The 27,533-nt window shown below is 40.4% G+C and overlaps 1 protein-coding gene across 10 annotated transcripts in view; it reads left to right on the top strand.

Annotated features, from left to right (window-relative positions):
* Positions 1–27,533, top strand: part of UNC5D (unc-5 netrin receptor D) — a 680,073-nt gene that overhangs the window by 427,662 nt on the left and 224,878 nt on the right. For 9 of the 10 annotated variants that reach the window (XR_013998001.1, XM_081125678.1, XM_081125672.1 and 6 more), the window contains 3 exons: positions 6,133–6,282; positions 13,272–13,436; positions 20,378–20,556. Coding sequence is in view for 9 of the 10 variants with exons in the window: in XM_081125678.1 (XP_080981804.1) it covers positions 6,133–6,282; positions 13,272–13,436; positions 20,378–20,556 (494 nt within the window). In the remaining variant the exon portion in view is untranslated. The remainder of the gene's footprint in view (positions 1–6,132; positions 6,283–13,271; positions 13,437–20,377; positions 20,557–27,533) is intronic. The other variant, XM_081125676.1, reaches the window with a different exon arrangement.

Here is a 27,533-nt window from a genome sequence, read left to right on the forward strand (position 1 = left end):
TTGGCTGTGTAGTAACCCAGCCAGATTCTAAGGCTGAGCAAACTCAAGTGGAGCGTGGAGGCCATGGAGCTGTTCCAGTCTTCTGGCTCCTGTGCGCAGCCCACTGCCGCCTGCTGTGCTTATGAGGGTCTGTTCCTCACAGCCGCCTTGGATGTCAGCCTTCGTAACCAGTTTGGAATTTTCTTTGAATAATGGTCTCACTGCTGTTGTGTATACCAGTGAGTTAAACATTTGCCTAAAGAGTTTATTCTAGTAGACTTTCCAGATAATCTGTTTTTATTCCTGTTGATTGCTACCAGATTCTCCAGCAGCTCAACTGTTCGTAGATGAATGTAGATGAGGCCCCGAACACAGCTTTTTCAACCACCAACCCCCCTGTGGGTGACATATCCTTCTTAGTCAGTGCTCAGGAAAATGGCATTCTCCCTCTAAACTGAATCCCAATACCTTGATTTCATCATTTGGAGATGTTTCTTAAAACTCTATCATTTTGCTTTAGAGAAATGTTTTTCAGTGGAAATACCTTTGACCCCATTTTTCATAATCTGTTCACCTTCAGTTATTCTTTCCCTCTCCTGTTATGTCGAATAAAGCTGATGGTAAAGTTGGGTTCGGTTGTACGTGTAATTGACAGGATGTATGTGACAGCTGTCATGAGCAGCAAAGGACATGCCTCCCCCTTGGGGTCCTGAGAGAGCATCGGCCTTGGTTGAATAACTTTGCTGACTCTCAGAAAGATTAAAACATAACTTGTAGCTCTTCTGATCACAACTGTTTTACTCCCTGGTCTTAGTCTAAATGGTTTTGCCTCTAAAAGGATCTTGCTTTCTGGATTTTTACCTTGCCGAGTGAATGTGTTCAGGTTCCTTTACAGAGGTTCATTTAAGCCACCTTAATATCCCAAATCACCTATGTCTTATTTTTCATGACTTCATATGTGGTATTTAATTAGAGGGGAGTATTATATAGCTATTAACCCATTAAAACAGTTCCCCTTTCAGAAAGCCTTAGCATCAGTTCACTTTTTGAACCTCTGAAAGACTTCACATGTTTGTAATATGAGCTCCCCCAGCTTGGATGGTGTGAGCTGAAAATATTGTATAAGGTGGCGGCTGATAGGACTCTGACTTCTTCACCAAAATTAATGTGTAGTTTTCTTATGAAGCATTTCTACAGAAATTGCCTACCCAGGAATTTGCCTCAGTTATCACTATAACAAAAATGATTGTTGTGATTTGGAAATAGATACAAGTGTGAATGCACAGTTGCTGTATTTATCGTGGTGCATTTTCTTATGTCTCAAAGAAATGATTAAAAATACGTGTCCAACTAGAGTTGTGCTCTTAACCAAGAAAGAAACCTGGTCAACGGGCATGGTTGCATCCTTCATTTCATTCAGATCTCACTGGGAAATCATATCCCATAAAACCCTTTCCAGACCCAACCTGCCAGCCCTCTTAGAACTAGATGAGGGGCTGGCAATATAATGGTCCCACCCAAAAAATATTCCTTTAGAGGATTTTAGTAACCAAACAGAAACATGCTCCATTTTCAACCACACCCGGCCCCCCTTCCCTATGCCTCCTGCCCGCAGGGCTATAATTCTTTCTTCTTCTTTGATCTGGGGATATTTTATCTGAATCATAGTATTTTCTTTGCATGACAAAAACAAATACTTCAAACACCTTGGCAAAACGTAATTAAATTAGTTTCAGATTATTTTTTTTGAAGATCTGTTCTGATAAATAAGTCAAAAAACATTTCTATGAAAATTACATTAGCTCAGGTATGTTCAAAAATAAAAATGCCATCTGCCTGAAGGTGAGAAAAGGGTGAGAAGGACCAGGTAACTTCCTGTCCTTCCCGCTACTGTTTCTGTGAAAATTAGGGCTGCCGTTTTATGTCTCTGCGTTTGGCATCACCTCCTTTGATGGAGTCAAAGCAAAGGCTGAGGAATGGTGCTCTGTTTTTCAAAGCAGGAACATTTTAAGAACTAGGTTTTTGTTATTGTGTTTTCTCTCTGTCTCTCTCACACACACACACACAGCTCAAAAAAACCTTGATGTAGAGAAAGCAAGGAATTAAGCACTTGCCCCTATCTTAGAAAGAAAAAAAACCAACAAAACACTATTTTTTTCTCTGCTCTTCCCAGCACTCCCATTCAGTACCTCTTGGTACTCATTACTTACCTGGCATTAATGTGGATTTAGAATCTAATTTCAAAGGATTTCCTCCAGATGTAGTTCTCGTAGTTATCAATAATGCAACCTTGGGAAATATTGTTCATGTAAAGCATTTAAAGGAAAACACCACAGCAACATCATTGTGTGTGTGTGTGTGCGCTTAAGTTCAAACAGTTTTGTCTCATAAATATGTAAATTCGGCCTGCCTGTTTTCCTATCCCTGAAGCACACCTGAATTTTGTTGCCTGTCTCATTAAATCAACATAAAGAGCTCAGTGAGGCAGGGAACACAAGTTTCTTGGCCACAACTCCTAGAACCAGATGACTAGCAACCCCCAATGTGAAATGAAGTAGAGAGACTAGAAAAACCACCCACCAGCGCCTTTAGGGACATTTTATCTACAAGAAGCCTGCCAGACCCTATTTTCTAGTTTAATTAATACAGATATCAATTTAACAATAGATTTAACAGAAGGCCTCTGCTATATAGGAAGCATTTAGAAAAAACACATGAGTATCTGGCCCCTGTGATACGTCCCTGTGAGTGACTCAGAACCAGCTCAGCAGAGATGTTTGTATCACTGATTCCCCAACCCCAGCCAGGCTTCAGAAACAGCTGAGAAGCATTTAACAATTCAGATGTCCAGGCCTGGCCCCTGAGAAGAATACAATAAGTTAGAAGCATAACTGGGAATTCTGTGTTAAATACAATTTATTCTATTGGAACAGTGTTTTAAAGCTCGTACTCGAGAGGTTATTTCTTTAATTCTGAAACCAATTGTGCCTTTATGAATATATATATATATATATATACACAAAGGTTAGTTCATTATTGGGCTTCTTCATTTTAATAATAAATTGTTTTGTTACAGAATAACTGTAATTGCTTAATATTTTGTGCAAGGTTACGAGACGCTGTTAATTGTATACAGCTGGTTCAATACATGGTAAGCTTAAAAAGCAAAAATAAATCATAGTTGTATTTAAATTTGGAGCCCTACAGCAGAACATTTTAAAAGGTACCATTTTCCTTGTGATAATTATAAGTAGATATCCATTTTTTAATATTCTTAATATTCTCCACTTCGCATTTCAAGGACTACTTAGTATACATAACCTAGGGAAAATACAGACTGACTTATATCATGTTTACATAGATCTTTATATATATCTTGTGCCAATGAAAAATTATATAGAGGACAGAGTTAATAGTAGTCTGATCACATTATTTCTTTCTTTAAAAAAAATCAAGAGTCAAGTATAGCTTAGGGAAATGCAGGGAAATCTAGTAAAAAAAATACTAGACAATGAATGAGTTACCCTATTCTAGTCTTAGTGTGGTCACTAACCATGTGGCTTCAGGCAAATAACTTTCTAAGGGGTGGAGGGCTACATGTTTTCATCTGTAAATAAGGTACTCAGTGACTGAAGACTTGATGAAGTCCCCTTCTGGTGTGAGGATTCTACGTAGTTTCTAAATATTGAAGAAGCCTAGCTCTCCACTAAGTAATGCATGACCTCAAAAAAACCTTTTATCTCCTGACCTTCTTTTACTTCTCTGTATATTCAAGCAAGTTAAATTTAAAGAAAAGGGGTACACTGTAGAAAGCCTAGTCAAATATACTTTGCAGAGTCAACATCGTTGTAATTCTGTGGCTTAAATATGGTTTTAATAAGCACATTTCTCATTTGTACTCATTTCTAAACTTGCACTAGAATTGCAAGTAGAAGCTAGTATATTATCCTGCTAATTATTTTGCTTGGCTATGAATCAACTCAAGCAAGGACCTGAAGCTAAGGAATTTGACTAAAACCACGCAGAATTGGGATTAGAATCCTGTGCTTCCATTTCGGCTTACAGGCTCAGAACTCTTGAGAAGTATATGTAGCCCCCCCAGAAGATTCTTACACACCTTAAATCCTGAGCAACGTTACTGTAAGCTAAAATGCAAGCAAGAATTCATGATCTGGTCCCTGCCCTCCGCTGTCATCATCTCCAGCCACACTTTCCACCCTAACCTTCTATTCCAGCTCAGCCTGCCTCCATGCCCTTGCGAGTGCCCTGCACAGTGTCTGGACGGCACTCTCCCTCCTTTTCCTGTGGCTGGGCCCGATGTTCCTTTAAGATTCAGCTCAAATGTTACTCCATCTATTAAGTTCCTGCCTCCCTTCCTGGCCTCTCCTCCCATCTGGGTTAGGCACCCTTAGTCTTGCCTTAACTGGCAGCACACATAGATCTCACCCCTCTTGTCCTGTGGGGATAGCCACACACTTGCCACTCTGAGACTCTCACTAGACCGGGAACTCCTTGGTGGCAGAGGGAGTTTCGTCTCTGTAGACCTGAAGTCCAGCTCAAGCATGGTTCCAGCGGACACTCATTAATCTCAAAAGAAGGAACCAGTGAGCAGCATCTACGAAAGACCTAAATCAGCATGGGGAATAAATTTCCTTTTCTCTCCATCCTACACTTTCCACTTTTTCAGGCCCCCACCAGACGCTGGCTACCATGGTTATTCTATTCAGTCCTTAGACCCACCACATTAGGAATCACTTAGCACAGCACTGTTAGGTACAGTAATTACTAACCATGCGTGGGAATTTAAATTTAAATTAATTAAAATGAAAAATTCATTTCCTCATTCATTCTGGCCACTTTTCAAGTGCTTAATGCCACTGTGGCTAGTGAAGACCACATGAGACCATTCAGATAGAGAAATTTCCATCATCACAGAGTTTAACACTCACCTAAGGACCCCCAGAAACATCCGTTAGCAAGACCTAAGAGCCGGAGAAAATGACATTGGCATTGAAACATATAGTCCTAACAAAAGATACTTAGCAAGCTATTTGTATGTACGTGAAGGATTAAAGCTGGGCAGCTGCTGCTTAGTGAGAAATGCTTTCATTAATGTTATTTTATACGTGAATAAGAGATAGATTAAGATAACCTTTGAAGCTGCTTTTACTCACTGCTAATTGAAATTTATATTTATAATTAAATTTTATTTATACTGTATTTATAAACCTATTTGTCTGACTTCTTACAATCATTTTTAGAATCTGGGAAGATTATAGGACATAATTAAAGGATTTCAGCTTTCTTATTTATCTTGTTCTGCAAGAAAATTATAACTAAATTAATGATGATTTTAAAAAATAGGTTTAGGGAGGTCTTTTATCTCTAATAACACTCAGCCCACAGTACTTTAAGATTTTGCAGAAGACACATCTATTGTCCTATCATCTCCCCAATGTTTCTGAACACAGATTTGGAACCTATTAAGTGATATACTCAATAGGAAGCATGTGCATTGTGTTTGCATGAAATCTATTTATAATGGTTTCTCGGTGAAAGGTGCAGGAGTGTTTATCTTAGGAATTTGATTTTTTTTTTTCTGAGCTAACACTGACTTGATAACTTTTTTTTTTTCTTGGCCTTTGGCATAAATTTTATGAACATTAGTACAAATAAATATGACACATGTACTCCCTAACATCTATTTTGAGCCAAAGAATAACCTTGGATAATGCCTATGTTAGTGATGAAGGAGTGAACCTGAGAGGAGGGGGCTGTTTCTACCTTTATGTAGACTATGATGATGTGTGAGGTTAGGTACAAAAACTTCCCAATTATGGTCATATCAAAATGAAATTCATAACATTGTGGAAATTCAACAGTATTAAAATTCGGTTGGTGCAATGCAGGTGTTTTAACGAAAGGCATAGTGTGTTTAAAAGCCTAAGGAACATAATAATAAAGAACAATTGTTTCTTTCTGCCCAAATCCTATTACTTAGCAGCTTTCAGTCCTTAGTCTTGCCCTCTCAAGGGTGTGGAGGGTTTTCTGTTTCTGGGAGATACCTGGTAGCAAGCACACACCTAAGGAAAGAACACCCAGAGAGAACTGGGTGCTTCATTGCTGTGCCTCTTCTCTTCCCCTGTCCTGCAGGAAGTGGTTTCGGATGAAAGGCATCAAGGTGGACAGCTACTGGAAGAACCAAAGTTGCTGCATTTCAAAGGGAATACCTTTAGTCTTCAGATCTCTGTCCTCGACATCCCCCCATTTCTCTGGAGAATTAAACCATTCACTGCATGCCAGGTACTGGCCAAATGGCTTTCTACCAGAAATAGCTTGGCTTTAACCAGCAAGCGTGTCACAACCCTGGTGAGGGTACTCTTGACTTTCCTCCCCCTTTAAAAGTATGGATTTAATCTCAGAACTGTCAGAGAAATGTAACAGTTTGGGTTACACACAGGGAATTAAACATATTGTCATAAATTCGCAGGTTTCTAACAGGTGGGGAAAAAGGAGCTTACACCTCAGGTAGTGTGACAGTTCTCCTCTCTCCTGTTCAAATCGTTGCTTGATATAGGTGGAAAGTGGTAATTTAACAACTTAGAGCTAGGTTTGTTTATTGGTTCATTTTTATTAACATCAGTTCATTATGAGATATTGTTTTGATCATGTTCAACAATTAAAGAACTGGGTGTCAGCGAGAAACCTTTTAAGTGTGATTTTGCGTTGTAGAGAGCTATAGCTTGGCCAGGTGGGAACAGGAGGTTTATGTCCTGAGTATATGAATTGCTTGCTGCCAAATGAATTGGGCAAGATGTGAAGAAGAAATTATAAATTGAGAGGCAAAGAAAGGATACTGCCTCTTATAATCCTTCCATAAATATATACAGGTACGTATATATATTATTGTTCACATAACTGTATCAGAGAATTTTTTTAAAAATTGCAAAATGGCTTAGAGTCTCCTTGGATAACTTTTAGGGAAGGGGAGTAATCACTTAGCATAAAAAGATCTCTTGTGACTGTGCCACTGAGTTCTACAGAAATTCCCAGTAAGTTTAGTCATCATAAGCAGCCAGCTACCACAGTTTCTTAAGCCAGTGGCGCCTGTGCTTCAAGTGACAGGACATTTCCTTAACTCTGCAAAAGCTTCTGATGGACTCATATTGACCTGGAATCACAGGAAGCTTTCCAACTTCTTCATTCTGCTCATCAACATAACCTGCAGAGCCCGTTTTTTTTTTAACCTTTCACCCTTGCAGCCTGCATTTAAAAAAGTAAACAAACAAAAAACTTGCACAAGGTAGACCAGCTTATCAGAATGGGAACAAGCCAAATCACAAAGAGAAAAACCTTGAGTGTATCGTAACAGTTAGAAAAAAAGTTGAACTGCCAACCCTTTCAACTACTAAAATTCAGAATTTTCAAATTGGATAGGGCCATACATTCTTGTTTACATTGCAGACTTCATCACCTTGGGAATTGCCCCTCTATATACAGTTTTAGTGCATTCAAAGGAACAATGACATCTCTCACAGCCCTGAACAATTTATTTCGGCACATTCAGCATATTTGCTTATGGAGAGAGGTTTTCTATGAATGAATATATTGTTTAGGATGCCCTAGAAATATGCTTCTGTTTCCCAGAAAGCAGTATTCAAAGTTTCTAGTCCAAATTGAACGTCAGGGTATTATTTAAAAATGCACTAACAGTCATGTAAATTCCTCTGTATTAATCTTTATAGTTTTAAGGATGTCACTTCACTGGATCTAATGCAAGTGGCTCAGTCCAAAGTAACTATTAAGTTTAATGCTTGGAGATAAAAAGTCAGGCAAAAGAACCATAACCTTTCAGCAGCACTTAAACAATAATTCCAACGCTAGGGATTTCAAAGAGAACCCTGGGCAGAAAAGGCTTGGGGGGTTAAGTGCCTGCCAACCTCAGAGGAAGAAACAGGGCCAGGCAAAGCCAAAGGGTTTTGGCTTACAGGAAACCCAACAAGCTTTGCTGCTGGAATGGGCTGAATTGCATGGAGGTTGTGAACATGTATAAATATTTGCCTTCTGTAATTGAGCATAATTCTAAAGAGTCTTGGAAGGTTGAGAAACAATTTAATTTTCTCTGCACCAAGAGGCTTGCCACTGAGTTTCCAGTTCCACTTCATTTTTCTTACCCACAAATGGCTTTCTGTTTCGTTCCTCCTATGTCTCCACCACCCCTACCACCAATTTTCTTGCCCCTGTCACCATTGAAATTCCCCAGCTTGTGTGAATACATACTGTTCTTGTCTTAATGGCCCTGCTGTGTTTGCTCCCGGGCCTCAAACGGAAGTTCTTTGGGGAGAGTTTGTGTTCAGCCTGCTTGAACCTCGTGTGGAACATGACGTGCACTGACCTACTAGGCATGGAGAATAGAGAATGGCTTTGCATTAGGACTTAGTGGGCAGGAACTAACAGAGCTGTTATGGGACAGAAAATCTGACGACTATTCCTAGCATCATTCATGGGTCTCCCCTGCAGCTGGTGAATCTCCCTGTCATTGTCATCCTTCTAGCTAGTACATGGAAGACCTCTGATGTCCTTACCTTCTTACCCTTCTCTCCCTTTCTCTAATTTCCAATCAGGAACCTGGAAGTCAACATATTCTAGTTGGCACCCAAGGCCGACTTGCATAAGGAACATTCTTGTTTTCTTCAGGGAAGGGTGGAATGTCTCAGGAAGGTACATGCCTGGGAGGTACCTAGTGCATAGAATATTTGCTCTATCAGGTACCAACCAACCACACAAGAAATATTTTTCCAATGTCCCAAGTTCAAGGTTGGGTCCAGAGCTATGGGATAAGATACTATGTAAAGGAAGACCAACTAGATTTTAAATCCTGTTGGTTGAGGTTCTCATGGGTAACCCTTTATGGGATGCTATGCTACCCTTTGTGGGATGCATAAGCCCTGTTTCTTATGAAGCCAGGTATGATGTGTGACAGGAAAGGGAAGGTTCTATGAGTTCTCAGATCTGGTTGCAATAGCACCCATCCACATTGATTCAAAGCAGAAATGAGGCCCATAATGCTAGTCCTGCCCAAATCAACAATTAATTATTCCCTCTTTTCATCCCCTTTTTAAAGACTCTACCACAATGAGGCTTCTGCTCTTGTCCCCTCCACAGATGTAGAAACCCTCCTCTAGGAGGCAAATAGCTCCGCTTTCAATAGGTGAGCAGGACCTAAGTGCCACTTAAAATCATAGTTTCATCTGTTCTTCACTGACTATGGAGTGGAGAAGCTGCAATAAACAGTATACAATAAAATATTAATTTATTTTTTAAATCCTACAAAACACCAAGTCAGGCTGTCACCTCCCCAGGATAAAAGCAGCTGTCTTTTCAGCATGCTATATGTCTTGGAGAGCCCAGTGTCTGTCTCCTGCTAGGATATGATTTACATTCTCTCCATCTGCTCGCAACCTAGTTATAATGGGAATCAAAATAAAAGCATTTCCGGAATTCTTTAAACACTCATAACTTTGCTATTCCCATATTACTTTCCCCATAATCCCTTTCAGAACAGTGAGCATCTTGGTGTTTTTTTGTTGTTTTGTTTTTTGAATAAAAGAAAGCAAAGATGATTGCCCTAAAAACACACTAATCACAGTGCTTCTAATTCTATTTCTTTTTAAATGTTTTGTTGAGCACTATTAGCAGCTGCTGCTCAAGTCAACAAAACATATTCTTTGGATACTGTCTTAAAATCAGATTTTTTGAATGCTTTGATTGTGGACAGTGGAATGGAAAAAGGGATTTGTGGGTAGGTGCCGATTCTCATGTCTTTCTGTAAGGAAAGATTATATCTGAAGTGGGCATTACTCTACCTTTCTTCCAGTATCTTCATGAGAGAGAGAAAGAAATTTGGCAGGGATACCAGAGAAGACATTCTTAAATAAATGGTTGGTGTCATTTTGGAGGGGTGAGAGGGTGGGTTAGGTTGCTTTGCCAAGGATTCACGTGCACTACAAAAAATAGGTTTGTTTAAGAGCTGGACCTTGAATTCAGCTCTGTCTGGCCCAGCAATCCAAAAGCTTATATTATTACACTGTAATGGTTTAAATTTCAGTTTTAGAAAGCAAAAACTTCCTTAGTTTAGTTAAGCAAAACCACTTTAGTTAAACAAAGCTACCTATTAATCACAGGGCCCTATGTTATAGTTTCTTTCATTGAAGGGGATGGTGTTGAGTAACTCTATAAACATTTACTGGTTTGAAGAAGAGTGCTCATTTGAGAGTTATTAAGAATAGGGCAATAGATGAGGGAAGCCCTTGAGGGCCAGGTAGGGGACTATGTTTAGCATGGCAGACAATGAGGGGCAATTCTGGTTCCCCCACTGCCAGCAAAGAAATCTTGTAATGAGAGGAGGTCTGGTCACATCAGTGCCCCCCACTCATGATTAGAGGAAGAAGAGAGACCACAGTGCTATTTCTGAGGTATACAACTCAACTGCTTTCTTTTGCCCTCTTCAGTGAAGTGCCAACCCCTCATTAGCTCTGTATGGTGGGGACTGAAGGCAGGAAGGCCGGTTACTACAGTTAGCTACAATAAGGTGAGAGAAGAGGGTCATTAATTGAAATAAGAAAATTGTAAAAGAACGCCAGTGAGGGTGAGATGGTGATCATCATCAGTTGTCAGACAAAGTAAAGGTCAAATAAAATGATTTGTAGTGATTAGGCATATAATGCCAGAGACGGATGATAATGAAATAAATATCAGAGGGATGGCAGTTGGGCGTATATGAGCAGTTGGGACCTTGAAGAGCTCAGTAGGCAGAGAGGGAAGCGTTGTGGGCGACTGAAATATGAAATAGGTGTTACTGTGCTTTACGAAACAGATGAAGGCTCAGGAAGAGAAGCACAAAATGAGTCGGATTCGACAAGAAGAATAAATGGCAGGACTTGCAAACATATTATTTTTATCTGGGGTAGGATTTTATGCAGATGCAAAGTCGTTTTTGTTTTAGGGGTAATTACTTCCCCTAAAGGTAGCTGGGAGGTGCACCAATCAGAAGTGCCCTCTGCTGCTATGGCTACCAAGGTGAGATCATAAGTAAAGCCTCTGTATAGAAAGAAAGCGGGAAAGAGGTACCATTAAATGGACATGTGCTGGCCTGCTGATGGAATAAGCAAGCTGTGGCCCAGCCAAGAGCTCCCTCAGTGACCATTAGCTTAGTGCTTCCCCCAGCGTTTCCCCTAGAAGAGGAGTCTTCATGTGGAACCCACTAGTGGCACCTTTCAATGTTGTCCAGCTTATATCAGTTTCTAAGAGAACTTCTTCAAATCCATTGGAGTTTATTTAGAGAATCATTTTGGTCAAGAAAACAGCAACCACTCCAGCTATTTCCAACAAGGAGAAATTTAATCAACGGGGTCATGAGCTTACAGAACCTTTAGAAACCCTGGTAGAACCAGGGTCAGAGAAAGCCACTAATGATATTAGGAAACCAGCAAATTCAGGTATTTCAGGAAATAGCACTGAAGCAGAGGATTCTCAGGGGAATGTCCAGAAGCCCCTGCTAACATCACGTGCTGACAGCTGAAGCCTTTGGGCCTTTGCTGATGTTAGAGGGACAGTGAGGGCTTCAGATCCTCCTCGAGAGTCCAAGTCTAGCACAGGTGCCTCTCATTGGCAGAATGGAGATGGGCACTCATTGCTGGCTGGGGAGTCTGCGAAATGTAGTTCTCAGGCTTCCAGCCCCTGCCATGTAGCAGAGAACTGAGAATCGCAAAGGCAGTGGTGTGTTGCGTAAGATTGTAGTCAATGAAATACCACACAGTGTCACACATAGACCTCCTCTGAGTTCTTGTTTCTACTTCTTGAGACAAAGGTCCACTGCCTTTCCCTTGATTCAAGATTAAGAGCAAACAAACCAAAACCACAAAGCCCTCTATTTCTTTGGGATGTGGGGTTAATGCTTGTTTTTCTCTCATACTCCCTAAAGGTGACTCTCCTGTTTTCATGTGTGCAACAATCTAAAGTCCATCCCTTCTTGCTGGTCCCCCCAGCAAGTATCCAAAATCAGGATCTGTGAGGCTGCTATAGTGAAAATTAGGAAACAGACAAGTGTGTGCGATAGAGCTAGGGAATAACTAGGTAACACATAATTCCTCCAAGTGAGTGGACTAAATTTTAATCACGGCCCTTGGTCTTATAACACATGCTGGCTTCATTACCAGTCACACCTCAGAGTATCTAACTTCCAGCCCACCTTTCAATGTTAGTATTATAGAAAACTACATTTATGGCAACAGGTAAAAGTGCAAATTAATGAGAGCAGAGAAGAAAAAAGTGAGGATGGACATGACTAGAGGCTGGACATACATGATCATCACCAAGGACCCAGCCTGATTTGAGCAGGCGTGAGAGAGTTTTTAGTAGATGAAAGTATATCAGTTTCTAATATTCTGACCTCAGAATATCGACTGACCTCTACTTCACCATATCATAGAGCCACATGCCTGAGCACAGTCCATTCGGTGGCAAGCACTAAGTGGTAATGGGCTAAGGATGCTTTACATAGATTTTATAATTTCCCTCCTCATTTAGTAAAAATTGTTTTTGCCACTCAATTGTCTATAAGTCCCTTGAGAGTGGGGTCTGAACCTAATTCCTTATGGTTCATCTAGTAAAGTGCTTGGTGATTAGCAGGCACCATCCACAGACTTGTGGAATGGATGAATTGAATGGGGAATTGGCAAACTAGACTGCTGTGGGGCACTTAGTGTGCTTGTGTCTCTCTGGGATGTGTGTATATGCATGTGATTCTGCAGTAGGTATAATTTTTAACCTGGATATGTTAGCAATGTTGTGTTCTGTTTATACCACTCAGCATGAGTTTGTGGTATGGCAACAAGTTCTGGTAAATCAGTTCTTTAGCATAATTTTAATTAAAGTGAGAAAAGGCTTGGGTAGGAGAATGGACCATAGGATTGTCCTAAGATCATTTTTTTTTAAATGGAAAAGCATTATGATTCATGTTTGATGCATTCTTTCTGATTGTGTCACCAAGTGAAATCTGAGCTCTTGCAGTGCAGTTCAGGAATTTAAATGTTATCAATTGGAATTGACATTAATTACTTTTGTGCTGCTTGGCATATGCTGGAACATTATTTCTACAACAATTCTGCCAAAGTCACTTAGGCAATTATCTCTGCTGCAATCATTGTCATCATCACCATAATTATTGCTATTAAGTCTCATCTGAGCCAGGCTCTGCACACCACAGCCTCTTCTGTCCCGTCTCCCTGCAGGAAGTCCCGTTCTCCCGCGTGTGGTGCAGCAACCGGCAGCCCCTGCACTGTGCCTTCTCCCTGGAGCGCTACACGCCCACCACCACCCAGCTGTCCTGCAAAATCTGCATCCGGCAGCTCAAAGGCCATGAACAGATCCTCCAAGTGCAGACATCAATCCTAGAGGTGAGTACTTGGTCTATGGGCCTCTTGACCCCGTTTCCAAAGGACAATAAGAATAATACACCTGTCACAGTCATGCTATACAGATAGCAGAAGAGAGCTTCAAAATGCACTAACTCTTTTACTCCTCATTACTGATAAGGGGAAATATAAACTTTTTCTCAGGCTTCAGACTGAGTTGAGCTTCCCACTGGGCAGGGAAACAACCCATCAGAACTTAGGCTCTGTGAAGGGACCTTTGGGGAAGGTACAGAGCTTTTTATACACAAAACTGCAAGCAATCTAATAACAGTCCATGGAAGGCTTGGAACACCATCTGAAACTCATTATTAGCTCACTGTGCACTTGAGACACATATGCCAGCAGGAGGCACAAAGTTACCATTGGGCAGTTTTCTGTTGCTTCTGACTAGTTTTCCAGAAGTCAGTTGCCCCATATGTGTTATTTCATCTTCAGGATCTTGGTTTCTTATTGTCTTACAATCTCTCAGACCTTCCAGAATCAAGGTTCTGCACATCTCCATTTCTCTTAAACCTAGACTCATCAATACAATAATATAAGATAGAGTAGATACTAATCTCTTTCTACAAAGTAAAGAAATAGAAGTGCAAAGAGGGAAGGGACCTTGTCCAATGTTGTATCACGACTGAAGGGCAGGGCAGAGTTAGAATGAGGGTCAAAGGAGAAGTCACTTGGGAACTTTTGCCTGAAAGTACCTTGGGAAAGCTGCCTGAAGTCTGCCGTGACTGTGCTTGGTGTTCTCTCCTGAGGGCTATTTGAGGTTGGAGGGAGAGAGTAGCTGAGGGGTAGAATTAGGGGAGGCATGTGATGCTTCTGTTTAGCAATTCTAAAGTAATCCCTGGCCAGTTTAGAAAATCATACATTTTGTTGTTCATCTGCAGAATGTGTGTGCGTATAGACACACACACACACACACATACACACTTATATATACATATATAACTAACATATACTTACTTATTCATTTTGACTTGGCAGAAGGTTTAACACATTTTGTATACATACAACTCAATTTCGGAGGATTTTTTTCCTTTGAAAACTTGTAGCCTTATAGCATTATCACTTTGCTCCATTCTCATTTCAATTCATTATTCATGCATAATGAGTGTTGCTAATTCCCCAAATAGTTTTTCTGAAGAGCGGGTGGCTTTCCAAAGGACTGTGCCTCAAAATTGATAGCTGTCTTAACTGACATGTTTATACAGTATTTGCATTCATTATTGCCAATTAGCATTATGTGCTAAAGTAGTTTTGATGGGGAAGTTATATCCAGAAACCTAGGTAGGATATTTTTAGAGTATCTTTCTTGAACAGTCATGGCATATTTCACATAATGCATTTCAAAGTAAAATAAAAATTGTAGGAAAGTTTTAAAATAAAAACCAAAGGAAGAACCAAGGTTTTCCTTCTGGTATTCAGAAGCATGAAGGAAAAAGCAGGACATAAAGATGCCTCGGATGCAAATTGCCCTAAATGTCTGTTAACAAGTCAACAAAGAATTCTAAGTTTAAAAGATTTTTATTTTTCAAGGCGCTCAGATATCAAGGATCAACTTCTGCTATTACAGGATATTTCTGTAAAAGGAAGGTGATGAGTTGATAAATCCTGGTACCTTTGCTCCTTGCTTAAATAAATTCTTGAAGTGCATGAAAGAAAAACGAGCTAATAAACATAATCTTATCCTTTACTCTCCAGTCTCTTTTTTAATGCTTCACGAAGTTTACAATCACTTTGAAATGCCTTGAAGAAGGTAATATCACAGTATCTCTTGATAAAAGAGACAAGTAAGAGAATAATATTTAGATATTTAATGTTGGGCTAGAGTCATCCAATTTGTAAGCTACCGCATTTTAGGAGGTTTATGAACCCTTTTGATCCTGTAAGGATCGTTTTATTAATTGCTTCAAGTGTTACTGCTGGAATTTGGCTCAGTACACCTCCATCTCTTTGGAATAAACTGTGATTCATAGGCAAATCCAGTTTGTTGTACTTTCCTCTATCAGAAGAAAATTAATAATTCTTTTGAAAGCCACTGTATTTCAAGCACCATTTCATGTGCTTTCACATACAACTGTCACAACTCTGTGGATTAGTATTATACTATAACAATTTTACATGCTATAACAGTCTCGGAGGTCAAACATCTTGTCCAAGGCCATAGAGCTAATGAGATGGGTAGTCAAAGTTCCCTCCTGAGATGCCTGACTTCAAGACCAAAGACTGGATTGCCATACCACGCTACTTCAGGATCCCAGTCAAGGAGGTCTGATTTATCAGTCCTAACTGCGTGCCTTGTCCACAATATAAGCCTTCTCTTTGGGGGCTTAGGCACTAGTGACAAACATCGCAGCACCAGCAATTTGTCTCCGAGTATGAAAGTATATGAACATTGGGATGTTCTTTCCTTAAGACTGTAGAAGGATGAGATGTAACTATTTGTGTGATGGGCTAGAATAAGTGTTCATTCTATAGATCTTAAAGAATAGAACAGATTTCCTACATATAGATCTTCCTGCCATGAGATGTCTTGATTGAATGATCACTCAGGGTCCTTCCAGCCCTAGGACTGTATCACTCCTTGGAAAAACATACATCTGGTGATATATGTAATGAATAAAAGCCATCCTCTTCTCCTCAAAAGTGACTTGGTTTTTGTGGTAGATGGTTCAAGAAAAAGTGAAGATACATAAACTGCTGAAAAATTGGTATTACATGGGGAGGAAGCAGGATACATTCCAGACACAGCTCTGTATCAATCGGTGAACAGGAATAACAGATCAGTTATTAAATTGCATCATATTTCATGGCCACTAGGCTGAAAGAGATTGCATTGGGAGGTTTTAATAAGTTAGTAATAGGGTGGTGTTGAATGACAGTAAAATTATAATAATAGGAAGTAATTAAAACTTTTGAAGATTTTAAAAGATTTCTTTGAAATACAGTTTTTAATATTTCCCCTCCTCCAAAGTCCTAGCTCATTTAGGCTTAGGGCTCCCAATTCCTACCTTACTTTAATGGATCATCTTAGTGTTGCTATTTCATGAATTTAACAATGGAACCATGAGAGGTAAAAGAGATACATACCTACAATTATGATCATTATGTGTGTAAAATAATATTGATTTCCAATGTCTAAATGCAGTGATTATTCTCAGTGAAAGCATTTGGTTCTTTCTGTCCAGCCTCACCCACCGTATTCCTCCCAGCCTGTTCTCTATGAGATAAATGCAGTCCTTTCTATCCTCTCACATTATTCCAGTAATCAAGATAATACATATTTTCTCTTCTTTAGAGTGGCCATTATCATGTCAATCTTTAGAAACAGGTTGGTTCTCCTTAAATTTAGCCCGACAGAATTAGCTAACGATCATCACCAACTGATACTCTATAAAGCAGTGGTATCGCTCATCTAAGAATTGTGGGTGGAAGCAAAATAAATTTGCTATTATGGAAGAAAAGGGAAAAATCATCAAGTAATTTATTTCATCATTCCTTATTAACATATTATTATTGAAGAATCTGTTTTTTGGTAGAAGCAACTTTAAATGGGAATCTTACATGCTACAATTTTCCCTTCAAGCAATTTCTCTTATCTTTCTTCCCAAAGTGGTGGAAGTTGGGGATGATTTGTCTGTTACAAGAAAGACAGGATACTTGGAATTTCTCATTGATTTACAGCTCCCAAGCTAACCAGGTAGCAGCTGCTTATCTCAGATGTGCAGAGCATGAAAATCTACTATTCCTCTGAATATTTAATTTAAACAATCAGAAAATGTGATGTATCTACAGGATTCTTATTACTTGGCCCAGATGTCTTTTTGAATGCATCCATAAATGTTGCATAAAGTGTCATCCTTATGCATGGAAAATATTTAAATTTGGAAACTTTATAAGGCAAATGGGGGGCCCACTTATTAAAGTATATTAAATAGAAAAAATACTTATTTTTAGAGTTAGTCTCATAATATTTTACTCACCTTCAGATTGTACCATTCCATTCCATGTTTTCTGAAGACTTTATGTGTCAAGGTGGTCTTTCTTCTACCAACAGTGAAGATAGAGCTTGGTGCATTTGCTCAATTCCTAGATGCCACGAGGGCTTCCAGAAGCCAGTTCTCTGCCTACTGCAGTCCTTTGGCATGGACAGTTTCAATGTTTTCAGCTTCATTGGCAAGCCACCTTTTCACGTGTTAACTCACTTGGGTGCCATTTTATAATAACTGCCATGTTTCCTTGCAAAAAATTCCTTTTCCTCCTCTAACCCTAGTTTCTATCATCTTTTCTAAGGACGTTGTCCTGCCCTAACTCAGGAAATATTTAAGAAAGTTATTTGTACTTGATTTGCATTGTTAAAGGCTAGAATAAATTTTATAAACTATGATTTTAAAAAAGTGATGTATCTTGTAACCTATTTTATGCACTAAAAAGCCTGAGTTGGTTTATTTTATAACCATCCAATATATTAAAAAGGAATTCTTCATTCTGCCTAAAATAATCACTTATCCACTCAATTTTTATTCAATCAATAGCTACCCATCCTTCAAGGCCAACTCGAGTGCCTCCTCCTTGAAGCCTTTCCTGCTCTTAATTCCTGAAGCAAAATGTTAATATCACTCAGAAAGTATTTTTCTTAACTACCCTATACTGTGGGTTTCTTGATACCTGTCTTGAAGCAGGATGGTATAGGGAAATGAGTCCTGGTGTAGGTATCAGAATATCAGAATCCTAGCTTTAACTGTGTCACAAACTGCATTGGTGACTTTTATCAAATTTCATAATCTCTCTGGAGTCTATGAAAATCCCAAAAGATTTATTAGGAAATTGAGGCTGACAGAGGTCACGTAGCATCCAGGGTCACTGAGCTGGAAGTATAACCTCATACTTTGACTCTGTAAACCATGCTTTTTCTATTACCCCATGCTAACTTCAAATACTGGAAGAGTTTTGATGAGCATTTTTCTTTAGTATTCCAGGGAACAGAACTAAAACCAGTAAGTAGAATCTGTTTAATAAGATAGCATGTGCTTTGATTTTACAAAAAGATATAATATGCAGCATTTCTCAAATGTATTTGACCATAGAACATGTTCCGAGACACCCTTTTGGAAATGCTGGGTTAAGGCATTGTTTCCAAAACACAGCCCTCAAAATGTAACTGTGTTAAATGGTTCTAGAGAGACAAAATATATTATCAGTCATTCATAAGATCTCTGAATGAACCAGTTTTCTCCATTAAATTTTTGAAGACATAAAACTTGTCAGTTCTGAAGGTTTATAATTGTGTGAGCCTGGGCACTAGCCAAAAAGGCCACCATGGTTTGGTGGCCTCAGTAGGAAGGTGTATAATGACTTGAAAAATCAGGACAGGGTCACAGGGCAGTTCAGGAAAGGCATGTGTTGACTTGAAGGGCAGCCAAGATGACAAGTTCTTAACACAAAGGATAGTTTTTTGAAGTTTAAACAGTCCTAAGTAGTCCCTTAACCCAATCTCACACTTGATGTTTTAATTTCCCTTTGTATCAGCTTTCTCTGGCTGTATAACAAATTTATCACAAAGTTAACAGCATAAAACAACTCCCATTTATGGGCTCACATTTTGTTGTTGATCAGAAGGGTAGGCATGGCCATCTCACAAGGCTTAGATCCAGGTTGTGGCAGGACACGTGTTCTCAGCTGGGGCTCAAAGTCCTTTTCCAAGCTTAGTATGTGGAAAAATCAGTTTCTTGCAGCTAGAGAACTGAAGTTCCCATTTTCTTGCTGGCTATTGGGTAGGGGTCACTCTTAGCTCCTAGGGAGCACCCTCAGGTCCTAGTCTCATTTCCTGTCCTCTCGCAGATAATTTTCCTCCAAGCCAGCAGTAGAGATAACTCCAGATAAGAGCTTCCTCTTAATTTTCCTCTAAGCCAGCAGGAGAGATAACTGCAGATAAGAGCTCCTCTTCTCTTTAAAGGGCTACCTGATTAGGTCAGGCCCACCCAGGAAAATTTCCCTTGATCAATTCATACTCAGTTGTTTAAGGACTTTAATTACACCTGCAAAATCCCTTTTGTCTAGTAGCATAGCATAATCATGGGAGGGATTCCATCAATTACTTTTCAGGTCTTAAAATTCTGTTAGTCCACACAAACTTGTCAGCATCTACTCCAATGTGACACATTTCTGTGTGGTTTCATGTTGGATATGATGATCCAATTACTATGATGTATTCAAATAACAAATACTCACTGAACAACTCTAAATCAGAAGCAAGGGGGGCAGACAAGAGGTAGAAGCCTTCCAGCCTGCACCACTCCACAGAATACTCAAGATCTCAATCCTGACTCATGGCTGGCTCCTATTCTACTAAAGCAATTTGATTCTAAAACAAGACCAAAATTTTTACTATCGAATCACACAACTTTAGGACTGGGGAAAACCCAAACTTTAAGATGATCAACACACAATCGGTTCCCCCTTTATAGCTTTTCTGACAAGTGACTTCCCAGCCATCAGACCATTCATCTTTGGTCAGTCCTAACTCTCAGAGGGTCATTCCTTACACTGAACTGAAATCTATCATTTGGTAGTTTCATCCTACTGATTCTAGATCTACTCTCAACCCCCCCCCCCCTAAAAAAAATGCACATGCACATGTCTAACTCTGCTCTCACCTGATAAATCCTCAGATGTAGGAAGCTGATCACTGTGACTCCCCTGAGTGGAAGAGGCTGTTATTAATCTCCAGTACATGATTCACTAGGCTACTGAGAAGTTATTTAGTACTTTAGAAGAGAGGGGAGCTTGTCAATATATTTTATAGAGCCTCATCACAATAGGCAAGCATTTTGTGCATGTGAGCTAACATAGATTTTCTTAAAAAATGAAAGTGTTGAGCAGGTGTGCTTCCACTTGGATCTGATCGTGCTTTTCCTATTTTGTTTCAGAGTGAAAGAGAAACCATCACTTTCTTTGCACAGGAGGACAGCACTTTCCCTGCACAGACTGGCCCCAGAGCCTTCAAAATCCCCTACTCCATCAGACAGCGGATCTGTGCTACATTTGACACCCCCAATGCCAAAGGCAAGGACTGGCAGATGTTAGCACAGAAAAACAGCATCAACAGGTAACTGGGGACAACTTCTGAAAGAAGGTTTTACTCGAGCAGCTTTGGTAAATGAAGCGGGTTGGGTGTATTCTTGTGCTTTCCAGGCTCTGATATTCCTCTGACCCTATTTCATGTGAGGTCCAGCTGAGTAAATGGGAAAAGAACAAGAATATGACACTGCCATTGGGGACATTATGGAAAAGCCCTACTTTGGTCCTGGGCCCATCTCTGTGTTTGCTAACTGGGCCACACAAATGGGAGAGTGAGACTATGTCACCTGGGTGCTCACGAGGGACCCAGCACAGTCCCGAGACAGATACAGAAATGAAGAGGCAAGTTCCTCCAATCTGCTCCCCACCATTCGCTAACCTTAAGCATCATTTAACCCTTAACGGGGACAAGCTCAGCCTGCAGAAGTGGGTACCTCCAGATAAAAAAGGAAGCCTGAGGATGGTAACTCTCAGATCTGAAGGCAGAGGGCATTAGAAAAGCAAAAGTTTGCCCAAGCACTGTGAATGAATCTGCTGCTTAAACGGGCACTGCTCATTACTGAGCAAACACTGTAGTTGAGTTGACAGTAGAAAAGAAAGATTTATAATGGGCTTTGTTACATTAGATGAGAAACTGCAGGGCGATGCTGCCAGAGCTCTAGCGATGGGCGGGCAGTTTGGGCTCCCCTTGATGAATCAAGGGGAAGGCACTCGCCAATAATGTCTCCTCTCTCCCTAATCCACTTCACAGGCCCCAGAGTGGATAGAAGAAACAACAAGTTTCCCAGAACCATTTTATTTCCCTTTTCTTTGGTATTACTTTTTTTCCTCTTGAGGCAAAACCTTATTTTCTTACTGTTTGGCTTGCTCTGTTATTTCCATTTTTTGTTCTTTATTTTCACAGACAGGCTACCTGACCCTTTCTTCTCTGAAAGGGAGGGTAGGTGTCTGCCAAGAAAGACTAGAGTGCTGTTCTCTGTTCCGAGTGGGGTCCAGAATTCAAGAAGGACGGGCCCAGCTAGAAAGCAGTCGGGCTCACAGAGGAAAACCAAGAGAGGAGGCATTGCCGCAAGAGAAAACACATTTACAGAGACAGCAGGCCCAAAAAGAACAGATACATTCTTGAAAGGGGATATATTGAAAATGAAAGAATACCAAAATGAATGAGTGTACAGGAAAAAAATAATAATGTGAATATTTCCCAGCGACTTTGAAACAGGATAAGATGTCTCGTTTATAACATGAACACCATGACTAAGGCAAGTTCGCTTTCCGATCGGCTTAGGGACACGAATGAAAAACTTACCCAGAAAACAGAATTTAGTTTAAAAAGAACACTGGGCCTGGCCCGTGTGGCTCAGCTGTTGAGCATTGACCCAGGAACCAAGAGATCACCAGTTGATTCCTAGGCAGGAAGGGCACATGCCACAAGTTGCAGGCTTGATCCCCAGTTGGGGTTGTGCAGGAGGCAGATGATTGATGATGTTTCTCTCTCAACGATGTTTCTATCTCTCTATCTCCCTCTCCCTTCCTCCCTCTCTGTAAAAATCAATAAAAACATGTTTTGGAAAAAAAAGAACATTGGGCAGGGACTTGAAAAATCTGCAGGGCCCTCCTGGTTCTATGACCAATACTGTGTGCCTAGACACATCACTTATCATCCGTGTTTCTTTTCTACAAATGCAGTTCATAGAGTTCGGACTGCATTAACTTTCTAATCCATTCTGGCTTTTAGAGTTTATGATTTTTCATTCATCATTTATAAGAAAGTAATTTTCACAAACCGTCCAGGTGTGCATGTTCCTGCCTTGTTCTGTTTTATTGTCCATTCATAGTATACGTAAGAGAATGACAGTGAGTGCCTCCAGAGTCGTCAGGTTCTGACGGTGCACAGCAGGGAAAATGCATCTCAACCCAGGAGACTGAGGCTCAGGTCCTTTGGTCTCTGGGCTCTAATGAGCAGTAAATGGCTACGCAGGAGCACACTGCCCCCTCCAGTGACCGGGGTCATGAAATAGGAGTACTTGGTGTGTCTGTCTGTTCGCTTGCTTCTGGTTTTCCCTAAGGTCCCTTCTCCAGGAAAGACTTCATTTCCTTGACCTAAGAAATTCAAATGACCTACTTTTTGGAAAGTTTCTAACATAGTCCCCAGAAAATGTCGATTTCCAATAAATGTTAGTTATTCCCTTTAATATTTTCACAATTAATATAGCAATTTGGATTGGCATGAATCTACATAATGCACTTGTATCTTTCAATCTCATTTAATTAACATATTCAACATCAGTGAATGGCATTTCCTACCCTCCCTTTTATTCTCTAACTTAACTCTTCAAAAGTAGTCGAATAATGGAGCAAAAATGATGTAAACTGGGGCTTAGCAACCTTTTTCTATGAAAGAACCACATAGTAAATAGTTGAGACTACATGGGATCTGTTGCAACTACTCAGCAAAATTTAGCTCTGCTTCTGTAGTGTGTATTAGCCGGAGCAGCTAGGCATGAATGTGCACCAATAAACTATATTTTAAAAACAAGCAAGGACCCCTATCTGGCCTGTAGTGCATAGTTTACTGGCCCCTCATTTAAGTGAGCCCGCTCTTACTCACTAAAACTTCCACAGGATCTTATTGCTTCAGTCAGGGTTACACAAGGAGCTACGGCTTCTTCACCCCTCTCTGCATCCAGGCCTCTTGGGAGGGGAAGCACAGGGTAGGGTCTTCTGCAGGCTGCTGTGTTTCCAGCAGAGAGGGCCGCCAAGACATTCAGAGAAGCAGAATGGGAGAAAACTGCTAAAAAATCCTCTCGCACCATGTTAGCTCATTCTCATTTTGCAGAAACTTTTGGTTCCTTTTATGTTTTCGTCAGTGAACCAAAAATATATCTTCTACATGGGAAGAAACATGTGACAGAGATGAAGGGGATTTCCCGATGTAATTTGTCCCAAATCACTGGTCTTGCTCCCTTATGGTTATAAATGAGATAATACAGAACTGATCATCAGCGTGTGTGAAAACACAGATATCTAACCATCAGCATGCCCGTATATTTGGGTAAGAAAGCTTTCTGTAGCTTGAGATTTCATCAACTGTGGGATCACAAGAGAAAGATGATCCCAGATCACATAGTCATTCTTTCTATTCAGAGAATTCACCGACCTTGATTTTGTGACAACGCATTTACCTGACTCTTCCCCTCTTTTATTAATTTCCAAAAATGTTAGAAAGCTAGTGAAGCAACAGCCCTCAAATCGTGAAGGAAGAGTTTGCAAAGGAAGCCGAGGGAAACATTTGTTTTATTTACATGCCAGAGAAAATGTTCTCTTACCCTCTTTTTGGTAAATGCAAATGTCACTGATGATAATCTGCCTTTTTGCCAAACAAGTTTCTACTTAGAGCTGAATAGGAGAGAAAGGAGATGGAATATGAAGTTAAAGCCTTCGTTTAGCAATTGGTGAGAATGTGAGAAGTGTCAGTGGCGGGTGCTGTAAGGCGGCGACACAGGTGGCTTTGCAACTCGCCTGGCATATGGATCACGCTACATAAGCTCCACAGCCCAGCAAAGAGCATCATCAGTAACAGTTGCAGTTACAGATTCTGTGAGCAAACTCTATCACTGAGAGTCCATACTTGCCGCACATCAAAGCTGAGACTGCACATTCTTTCTTTAAACTCAGCTGCAGTAATGCTCCGTTTCAGTGCTCTGGGCCACAGGCGATGGGTACGGGGATAACGGCTGAGAAATGAAGAACTGAGTGCACAGGAGTAGGTGGTGGGCAGCATTGCTGAAGACTAAACAAAATAAATAACATTGGAGACTGCTTCAGCCAGAAGTGTTCTCGCATCTCTCAACTTCCATAGCACTTGGTATTTTTATGATGCTTTCCTTTTCAATTACATTTGAATATATCATATTAGGGGAAATGCTATGAATTGTTCTTAAATGAATGGCATGAACTTTTTTTTAACCCTCACTCAATATTTTTTTTTTCCATTGCTTTTCAGAGGGGAAGGGGGGGAGAGAGAGAAAGAGAAAGAAAGATCGATGTGAGAGATGTATGAGGTACACGTGCCCTTGGCCGGAATTGAATCTGGGGCCCTCAGTCTGCAGGCCGAAGCTCTAACCACTGAGCCAAGCTGGCTAGGGCGACATGCACTTTTTCACTGGATAGTATACTTGAGCTTAAAAATTTGCCTTCTAATAAATAGAATAGGTATAAGGAGCATCGATTTGGAAAGTTGGTCTCAAAAGAAAGCGGGTTCCATAGCTTACGTTGTGGAGAATCCTGGCTTTTCTCTCGGGTCATAGATAGTCCCTGATACCCTTAAATCATCCTTTTTACGGCCTCATGATTTTCATATTCCAGAAACCCTGTGAACATAGCCAGCTTGACCAAGTTGCTATGGGAACAGATGCTGGATAAAGTGCCTAAGATACGGGAGGAAGAGTAGAGGGGAAGCAGCCGAAATGAAAGAAAGAATTTCAAAATGGAAAAGAGCGGATAAACTGCATCTTATTAATCATTTTTTCAGTAATAGCATACTTATTTGAAAATTTGTAAGCGCTCCCAAAGAGACATATTTCCTATTGGTCCACTGGTTGGAGTAGTTCAAGTGCGTTTCAGATGGTAGTGCTCACGGGTGATGGTGAAGGAACCATGGACAGAGGACAGACTTCAAACCTCACGGCCGATGCACAGTGCAACTGGTTTTTCCACCAAATCTTTTAGCGGGACCTCTAATGAGAAGCCCAATCTTCTCGCCCTAAGGTCACATCCTTTCATTCCCTCTGTCCACCCTCTTAATTGGACACACAGGAACAGTGAAGTGGCCGGAGGGCAGTGGGAAAGGACAGAGGAAGGTCACGAGGCAGCTTATTAGTCTCTCTGACTAGCTGCTGGGAATTCACTAGAAGTGGAACAGTCCCAGCTCCTGCTTTCTTACGAGGTGAAGAAAGGAGGGAGGAGAGAGAGATGAGAAATTGTATGCAGAACACCTGCTTCATAGGGAGACCACTGGGGAGGGTGACTCCAGCAGCCCCCACACTGAATCTTTTCATTCCTGTGTTTTGGGGTTTAGGATGATTCCACCAAATTAAGCTCTCTTGGTTCTGCAGGCTGGAGACTAGAAAAGACGCTCTAATGTTTAAATATAAAAATGGACGTGAGGCTGCCATTTCTAAAAAACAATCTTCATGACTCCTTTCAAGGGAATCAGTACCTAGGGGGATAGCATTACATAGGTCCTTGGAGGCAAACTATGATGAGAGCTCGAATCAGATTTTCAGGTTCAGGCCCAGTGGACTTAGGCAGGGTCTAAAATTTAAAGAGCCCATACAGGGAAGCCAGAGGGCCCCAGCACAGCAAAGCGGTGAGTGTTCGGGCTTCATTCCACCAAAGTCAATGACTCATGAAACTCCCCACTAATGTAGGGCTGCAAACAGACAGCCCTGGGACAAGCTTGCCTACGACCAAGCTGTAAGTGGCAGGTGTCCGTCCTTAAGGCACTATAGAAAAGTAGCTCTTTATGTTTCTCTCAAAGCCAAAGTCATCTTCCCACTGTAAACCCCAGGGCGGTGGTGACAAGGGACACTGCATACCTTCTAGGCAAGGGGTGAATTTGTCCTGATCTTTGAAAGAATAAGTTTTCCTCCTCTGAGCTACATATTTTCAGAAAAGATGGAAATGCCAAGCCCCCTTTAAAATCTAAATAACCCCCATTCACAGTGCTGTCTCAAGCAGCACTGAAAAGCTGGACAATGTCAGGGTGTCTGAATAGGACCTTTTCATAATTTGAGAAAATGAAATTATAGGAATGATTATACCTAACTCATTAGAGTATCCTTTAAGTGATTAACTATTTCTTTTTAACCACTCGTGAGGTTTTATTCAAACAAATATTGAGTGTTTTGCAAAGGGAAAAGTATAAATATTTCGCCCTTCCCCATTCAGGATTAACACAGTGGTGTTTCTTCTTGGAACAAGTGGTGGTCCTTCTGCATCCCCCTCGGGATGCTTGAAAATGTCTCAAGATTATTGAAATGGACAATCAATTTAAATTAGACCTATATTTCCATGATATACCCCAATTCAAAGAAAAGTAGAGATTTGACTTGGTAGTTTTCGATGCCCTTCATTTCCAAATATAAGAAATTAACATACTTACCTGTCAGGAATGAAACTGGAGAGCTAAAAACAGGGTCTGCAATTGGGCTTGTTCTAGTCTGGCAACTCACAGGCTGTCCCGAAGGCTCCAGGGCTATTAATGCATCTTCCAAAGAAGGAAGACACTTGCCATTCCCTTTCAAGAACCAGACAGTGGAATGGGCAAAAGGCAAAACTAGGAACGGACACTTATTGCCGAATTTATTGGTGTAAGAGAATTAAGGCAGCACTCTCAGGGCAAAACAGAATGGAGCTCAGCATGTTTTCAGTGGCCTGTATCCTTTCCTTTTGGGTTCTCCACCCCAGCTTTCTTTCATTTGAAGGCATCAGGGAGCAACAGGCACCAGTTGCATCATGGTGCACATTTTGTGCTTATTTTTGAAAAAACGCACCACTGACTGGCTTTACCCTGAAAGCTGCTTTGTTGTTTGTTGGGTGCCGAGTGAGGCTGATGTTTGTGGATGAAAGCTTGATGAATGGGCCAAATGCTTATGGGGTGGCCAGTTACTACTGTACAAAAATAAATGGTGTTTTTTCTTTTCTATTTGCATTTAAAAAACCATATGGAGGATTGGTTTTGGTCACATAAGAGGCTTTCATTAAATGAGACAATTAAGATGATAGCAAGGATATTAAGGTTTTTTCATTATGGCTATGTTTCAATTCCCTATTTGGTACTATACAGTAGGATTATCACTATTCTTATAGTGATGCTTCCAAATTTATTATAGGCAGCTAAGCTTTGTTTTCACTTTTTATACTGCCAGCCTACTCAGAAAAGATATTTTTAAATATACTTTTTAATGTTAAAAAAAAAGTGGTCTTAATATACATGGCAATAGT

The sequence above is a fragment of the Miniopterus schreibersii genome (genome assembly GCF_964146895.1).
Source record: "Miniopterus schreibersii genome assembly, chromosome: 2".
In the NCBI taxonomy this organism is placed as follows: domain Eukaryota; kingdom Metazoa; phylum Chordata; class Mammalia; order Chiroptera; family Miniopteridae; genus Miniopterus; species Miniopterus schreibersii.